This window comes from Capra hircus, chromosome 23, assembly GCF_001704415.2.
Source record: "Capra hircus breed San Clemente chromosome 23, ASM170441v1, whole genome shotgun sequence".
Lineage (NCBI taxonomy): Eukaryota > Metazoa > Chordata > Mammalia > Artiodactyla > Bovidae > Capra > Capra hircus.
The window spans coordinates 13837218-13844702 of NC_030830.1; the positions used below are offsets into that span (position 1 = coordinate 13837218).

General features: G+C 48.9%; 1 protein-coding gene across 3 annotated transcripts; it reads left to right on the plus strand.

Annotated features, from left to right (window-relative positions):
- On the plus strand, positions 978–6281 carry SOX4 (SRY-box 4). 3 transcript variants are annotated; one of them, XM_018039041.1, is made up of 2 exons: positions 978–3403; positions 4115–6281. In XM_018039041.1, the coding sequence occupies exons 1-2, from the start codon at positions 2012–2014 to the stop codon at positions 4448–4450; spliced, it is 1728 nt and encodes a 575-aa protein (XP_017894530.1). In that variant the 5' UTR covers positions 978–2011; the 3' UTR covers positions 4451–6281. The 3 variants fall into 3 exon arrangements, with proteins under 3 accessions (XP_017894530.1, XP_017894531.1, XP_017894532.1); XM_018039042.1 differs by having other exon boundaries at positions 981–3403; positions 4328–6281; XM_018039043.1 differs by lacking the exon at positions 4115–6281 and having other exon boundaries at positions 981–4108.

Consider the following 7485-nt stretch of genomic DNA (forward strand, 5'->3'; position numbering starts at 1 on the left):
ATGAAGTGTGAAGCTATCTTTAATTTTGAAAATGTGGAAAACTAATACTTAAAAAGTAAATCTGATTCCCATCCTTTACTCAGCATTATCATCTTACACCAAACTATGGAAATTCTCTTAACTCGGGAACACTGCTTATTGTGTTCCAGTGGAAAGCTCCTCTGTTTGGGCAACCCAGGATTTATGACTGTGTGTGCTGTGCTGTGTGCTCAGTCGTGTCCAGCTCTTTGCAACCCTGTGCATTGTAACCCATGAGGCTCCTCTGTCCATGGGATTTTTCCAGGCAAGAATACTGGAGCGGATTGCCATTTTCTCCTCCAAGGGGATCTTCCTGGCCCAGGGATGGAACCCAGTCTCCCTTGCCTCCTACCTTATCAGGCAAATTCTTTACCACACTGCGCCACCAGGGAAGCCCATCCAGGATTCAAAGGGGAGTTTAAATCATTCAATAACTATAGTTAACCCCTGTTTGGTTAAGAGAGCAAGTAACTATTGCCCGCCCCCCCAAAATCCTCTTTTCTGCCTTCCACAAACAGCACCAAAATAGCTCTGAAGGGATTAGCACAATACATCAACATCTGTGCTGTACCTGGAATTGTTAAAATAATAGTGATGACAGGTGTCTAGGTACCACTTTCTTAATGGTTTTCAATGTCTATTGATTTATTTTCATAGCTTTCCCTCCCTCTTTTACATCCTTGGCTTTATGAAGGAGCCGAGGAACAGATTTTGCAATAAAGGTTGATTCTCTATTCCAATACTGAAAAGAACTAATAAAAATAATCACTTGGCTTTTAAGCAGAAAGCTTCCATTTACAGTATTTCACCCTTCCCCCCCTTCTAAGCCCCTTGTTATCTAACATAATGGTTAGAATACATTTCCGTCTCTCCCCTTAATAATTTCATGCATTAACATCCTCTTCACACACCACACACACACACACACACACACACACACACACGCAAGCACGCACAGCAAAAGGAAAAAAGAGGCAGCAGAAATCTCAGCTGTACTTCTAGCCCTTTTAAAAAGTTTGCTCTGTAAATTGGAATGAGGTCAGATTTGGAGCTTCTCATTGCACGCGGAGATTATTATTGCATCGGGTTCCAAGCCAATGGGAAGCTCGGGGGAGGGGCTTGGCACGAGGAAGCGTTGGTTACAGCGGCTGATTGGCCACGGCCAAGACTGGGAAAGGATAAAGAGGCGCGAGGCGGAATTGGGGTCCGCTCTAAGCTGCAGCAAGAGAAACCGTGTGTGAGAGGAAGAGGCCTGTTTCGCTCCGGGTCTCTAGTTCTTGCACGCTCTTTAAGAGTCTGCACTGGAGGAACTCTGCCATTACCAGCTCCCTTCTTGCAGGAGGGAGGGGGAAACATACATTTATTCATGCCAGTCTGTTGCATGAAGGCTTTCTGGCGTCCTACCTTGCAACAAAATAATTGCACAAACTCCTTAGTGCCGATTCCGCCCACAGAGAGTCCTGGAGCCAGAGCCTTTTCTCCTTTGCATTGTAAGAGAGGGACTAACTGATAGAGACTATGTCGCTTTCCTGAGCTTCTGAGAGCGCTCGCGAACTGGAATCAACTGCTTCAGGGGAAGGAAAAAAAAAAAAAAAGACTTGCCTGGGAGGCGGCGAGAAACTTGCATTGGAAGCTTCAGCAACCAGCATTCGAGAAACTCCTCTCCACTTTAGCACCGTCTCCAGGACGCAGAGCCGAGAGACAGCGCAAACTGCGGCGCGGTGAGAGAGAAGAGCGAGAGAGAGGGAGATTCTCCAGCCTGGGAACTATAACTCCTCTGCAGGAGGCGGAGTGCTCCCGCCCCGCATCTTTTTAGAGACTTTTCTCTCTTCGCCCACCTCCGCCCCGACCAGGAGTTGAGCCGCCCGCTCGACCGCCGCGCACGTACCCCCGCTCGGCGTGCGCTTGGTCCCGGGAGCCAGGAGGGCCCGGCGATCGCGCCGCGGCCGCCGCGAGGGTGTGAGCGCGCGTGGGCGCCCGCCGAGCCGGGGCCATGGTGCAGCAAACCAACAACGCCGAGAACACGGAAGCGCTGCTCGCCGGCGAGAGCTCGGACTCGGGCGCCGGCCTCGAGCTGGGCATCGCCTCCTCCCCCACGCCCGGCTCCACCGCCTCCACGGGCGGCAAGGCCGACGACCCGAGCTGGTGCAAGACGCCGAGTGGGCACATCAAGCGGCCCATGAACGCCTTTATGGTGTGGTCGCAGATCGAGCGGCGCAAGATCATGGAGCAGTCACCCGACATGCACAACGCCGAGATCTCCAAGCGGCTGGGCAAACGCTGGAAGCTGCTCAAAGACAGCGACAAGATCCCTTTCATTCGGGAGGCGGAGCGGCTGCGCCTCAAGCACATGGCTGACTACCCCGACTACAAATACCGGCCCAGGAAGAAGGTGAAGTCCGGCAACGCCAACTCGGGCTCCGCGGCCGCCGCCGCCTCCAAGCCCGGGGAGAAGGGCGACAAGGTCGGTGGCAGCGGCCACGGGGGCGGCGGCGGCGGGGGCAGCCACGCGGGGGGAGGAGGCGGCGGCGGCGCGAGCGGCGGCGGCGCCAACTCCAAACCCGCTCAGAAAAAGAGCTGCGGCTCCAAAGTGGCGGGCGGCGGGGTCGGCAAGCCCCACGCCAAGCTCATCCTGGCGGGCGGCGGCGGGAAGGCGGCGGCGGTGGCCGCCGCCTCCTCCTCCTCCTCCTCCTCGTCGTCGTCCTCCTTCGCCGCCGAGCAGGCGGGGGCCGCCGCCCTGTTGCCCATGGGCGCCGCCGCCGCGGCCGCCGACTACCACTCGCTCTACAAGGCGCGGACTCCTAGCGCCTCGGCCTCGGCCTCCGCGGCGGCCTCGGCCTCGGCCGGCCTGGCGGCCCCGGGCAAACACCTGGCGGAGAAGAAGGTGAAGCGCGTCTACCTGTTCGGCGGCCTGGGCGCGTCGTCCTCGCCCGTCGGCGGCGTGGGCGCGGGCGCCGACCCCAGCGACCCCCTGGGCCTGTACGAGGAAGGGGGCGCCGGTTGCTCGCCCGACGGGCCGAGCCTGAGCGGCCGCAGCAGCGCCGCCTCGTCGCCGGCCGCCGGCCGCTCGCCCGCCGACCACCGTAGCTACGCCAGCCTGCGCGCCGCCTCGCCCGCCCCGTCCAGCGCGCCCTCGCACGCGTCCTCGTCGGCCTCATCCTCCTCCTCGTCGTCGTCGTCCTCATCCTCGTCCTCGTCCTCGGGCTCGTCGTCCTCCGACGACGAGTTCGAAGACGACCTGCTCGACCTGAACCCCAGCTCAAACTTTGAGAGCATGTCCCTGGGCAGCTTCAGCTCGTCGTCGGCGCTGGACCGGGATCTGGATTTTAACTTCGAACCCGGCTCCGGCTCGCACTTCGAGTTCCCGGACTACTGCACGCCCGAGGTGAGCGAGATGATCTCGGGAGACTGGCTGGAGTCCAGCATCTCCAACCTGGTCTTCACCTACTGAAGGGCGCGCGGCTGGGAGAGAGAGGGACGGGGCGGGTGGTGGGGTGGGGGGAGGACCAGAGAGGAAAATGAAAAAGGAAAAAAAAAAAAAGCGAACAGAGTAAAGAGTTGCAAGAGAAAAGGGAAAACAAGAGGGGGTTTAAAAAAAAAAAAAAAAGGAAAAGGAGAAAAAAAAAAAAGTGAGCAGGGCCGGCCTCGGCCGCGTCCGGGTGGTCGGAGAGCAACGCCACGGCGTCTGGGGACCCGCGCTCCCAACCCCCATCTCGCCGGCCGGAGGGACGCGGCGGAGGCGGAGGTAGACAGGGGCGACCTTTTATTGTTGTTCTTGGTGGTGTTGTTGATGGCGAAAAAAGCGACTTCGAGTTTCCTCCCCTTTGCTGGAAGAGACCCCCCCACCACCACCACCAGCCCTTCCAACGAGCTTCCGGACTTGTCTGCACCCCCGGCTAGAAGCCGAGTTGGTAGTGTTCTAGCGACTGAAGGAATCGTCTATTCCTCTCTCATCGCTCCCTCGGTGTTTTGGGGCTACTTTACTTGGTTTTTTGTTTTTTTGATCCGGAGGGGAGGGGGACTCCGGCATGCCCTCGGAGGGGTTTTGTTCTCAGCATCCCCGTCCTCAATCTCCTCCCCCCCCCCCCCCGCAAAGAAGACCGAAGGCTCCGGGGCGTCGAATTTGACCGACTGCAGGTATTGCGGGGAGAGGGGAGTCGCAAGGGCCTCAGCACCGGGACTGAGAGACTCCACGCTGGCGAATTCCCGTTTTGTTTTTGGAGGGCTTTTTTTTCCTCCCCCTCCCCCGCCTTTCCCCCCCCCTCTTTTTTTTTCTTTTCTTTTCTTTTTTTTTTCTCTGCCCCTGCAGCCAGAGGAGGAGACGTTGAGTGACCGGCGCTCGGAAATGACCCGAGAACCTAGTTGGAAAGCCACACCAGCCAGGACGAGGGGCGGGGAGGAGAAGGCCACGAACTGGAAGGGGGGCGAGTAATAAAACTGAAATGGATTTGCACGTTCGGGAGAAGGTGGCGGCGTCTCCTGGGCCTCCGCCTCCTGCATCTCTGAAACCAGTGAGGTGAGACTTCACGGCCCTGCAGGCGCGGAGGAGAGGAGACTGTTTGATGTGGTACCCGGGGCAGTGGAGGGCGAGTGGTGTCGGGGGGGGAAAAAAAGGTTTTTTGCTTCTCTTAATCGGAATCGTGATGGTGTTGGATTATTTCACTGGTGGGGTTAATATAGCATGTTATCCTGTCTATCTTTTAAAGATTTCTGTATTAAGACTGTTGAGCAGTTTTTAAAATAGTGTAGGATAATATAAAAAGCAGATAGATGGCGCTATGTTTGATTCCTACGACAGAAATTATCACCAGCTTTTTTTCATTCTTAACTCTTTAAAGGATTCAAACGCAACTCAAATCTGTGCTGGACTTTAAGAAAAACCAATTCAGGACCAAATTTTTTCTCAGTGTGTATGTGTTTATTCCTTATAGGTGTAAATGAGAAGTGTTTTTTCCCTCACCGATGCTCCATCCTCGTATTTTTTTTTTCCTTGTAAATGTAATCAGATGCCATTTTATATGTGGACGTATTTATACTGGCCAAACGTTTTTTTTCTTATTTTGTCCCTTTTTTTTTTTTTTTTTTTGCTTTCTTTTGCTTTGCTTTCTTTCTATTTACTTCCTTATTTCTTTCTTCCTGACTTTTTTTCTTTCGTTTCTTTTTTCTTTTTTTTTTTGGTAGTTGTTGTTACCCACGCCATTTTACGTCTCCTTCACTGAAGGGCTAGAGTTTTAACTTTTAATTTTTTATATTTAAATGTAGACTTTTGACACTTTTAAAAAACAAAAAAAGACAAGAGAGATGAAAACGTTTGATTATTTTCTCAGTGTATTTTTGTAAAAAATATATAAAGGGGGTGTTAATCGGTGTAAATCGCTGTTTGGATTTCCTGATTTTATAATAAGGCGGCTGGTTAATATCTCACACAGTTTTTGAAAATCAGCCCCTAATTTCTCCATGTTTACACTTCAATCTGCAGGCTTCTTAAAGTGACAGTATCCCTTAACCTGCCACCAGTGTCCATCGTTCGACCTCAGCCCTATAAAAAGGGGAGGAGAATTAGCCAAACACTGTATGCTTTTAAGAAAAACGAGTTTTTTAAACAAAATACTGTTTTATGTAGAGGCTTTAAAACTGGTGCATTTACAGCAAAAAGGGATCCTGTAGCTTTAACTTGTAAACCACATCTTTTTTGCACTTTTTTTATAAACAAAAACGTGCCGTTTAAACCACTGGATCTATCTAAATGCCGATTTGAGTTCGCGACACTATGTACTGCGTTTTTCATTCTTGTATTTGACTATTTAATCCTTTCTACTTGTCGCTAAATATAATTGTTTTAGTCTTATGGCATGATGATAGCATATGTGTTCAGGTTTATAGCTGTTGTGTTTAAAGATTGAAAAAAGTGGAAAACATCTTTGTACATTTAAGTCTGTATTATAATAAAGCAAAAAGATTGTGTGTATGTATGTTTAATATAACATGACAGGCACTAGGACGTCTGCCTTTTAAGGCAGTTCCGTTAAGGGTTTTTGTTTTTAAACTTTTTTTTGCCATCCATCCTGTGCAATATGCCGTGTAGAATATTTGTCTGAAAATTCAAGGCCACAAAAAAACAATGTTTGGGGGAAAAAAGAAAAAGAAAAAAATCATGCCAGCTAATCATGTCAAGTTCACTGCCTGTCAGATTGTTGATATATACCTTCTGTAAATAACTTTTTTTGAGAAGGAAATAAAATCAGCTGGAACTGAACCCTAAATCTTGACTTTTGTCATTATTATGCCCAAAGCCTAAGATTGGAAGGGCCCTATGGCTTGTAGAAACTACACCATCTGCCCTAGCTTTGAAACAAGTGAGTTCTCAGGCCTGTTATTTGCCATCTAATTGAGGAATAAATCCTCCTAAATTCCTCTTACTCTGATTGGGCAGGCACTAACCCTGAAACCATGTGTCAACTCTACACGCTTTCTAGGAATTTTCTGAGTTTACCTCCATTTGAATCAACGCCCTTTGTCTTGAAATTTTAAAAAGAAGGGGAGGGGTGATGTAGACAGAATTCTTTACAGATAAAACCAGCTCCTAAAACTGCTTTCTCCTTTATTTGACTTGATTTACCATCCAGCAGTAGCTAGAATTGTTTCTCACAGATTAGGAACAAAAAGGCTGTTAAATTATCAATATATTGTGGTGAAAGGCATTACCTGTTACGAGATAAAAAGTTGTATCCATTTTTTTTCCTCAAAAGCGAGAAGCTTCACGTTGTGCCAAAATCTTTGTGTGCCATGACCAATGTGGTTATTCCTGTCAGTGAAGGAGAAAAAGTACGTTGAATTTCCTAAGGCCTGTTAGTATTTGGTTTGGACCCTGCAGTTTGCTAAGAGGCACTATTTCCTGTTTACTTTGAGGGTTAACAATTGCTATTAACTAACAAAGCCCATCTTCTCTTCCAAGTGTTTGTTTAAAATGTCTGCTTTATATGTCTTCTGGTTTTTCAGCACTGGAGAGGAAGGGTTAATAAGACCTATGTGGAAATAACTCTTTTAATCATCAAGATTGCTTGTAGATAAGGAAATCTCCATTCTAGAATGTACAGGTGGATGAAGAGAATTTTGGAGACCAAAACAAGCAATGTTTTCTGGTCAGTGAAAATAATTCTACCCTCCAAAATAATGTAACTATTGCATTTCAGTGTAATTTCATCGTTCAAAGAACATTTTAGCTACTAGAGTCCAAATTTTTATTACATGTATTCACTAATATATTTAGTTTTAATTGCACTTGTGTTCTGTAATTATGTGTTTTTTTTTAATTAAAAAACCAACTTGGTATCTTATATTAGTCTCTTCAAATACACTTGTCTCTTCAAAGACTCTTCTAATTGCTTTTTGTTCATGGTAGTGATAACAATTGTTTAATTTTTTCAGATCCAAAATATGAAAACCTTGCCATAAATGACTGTGATA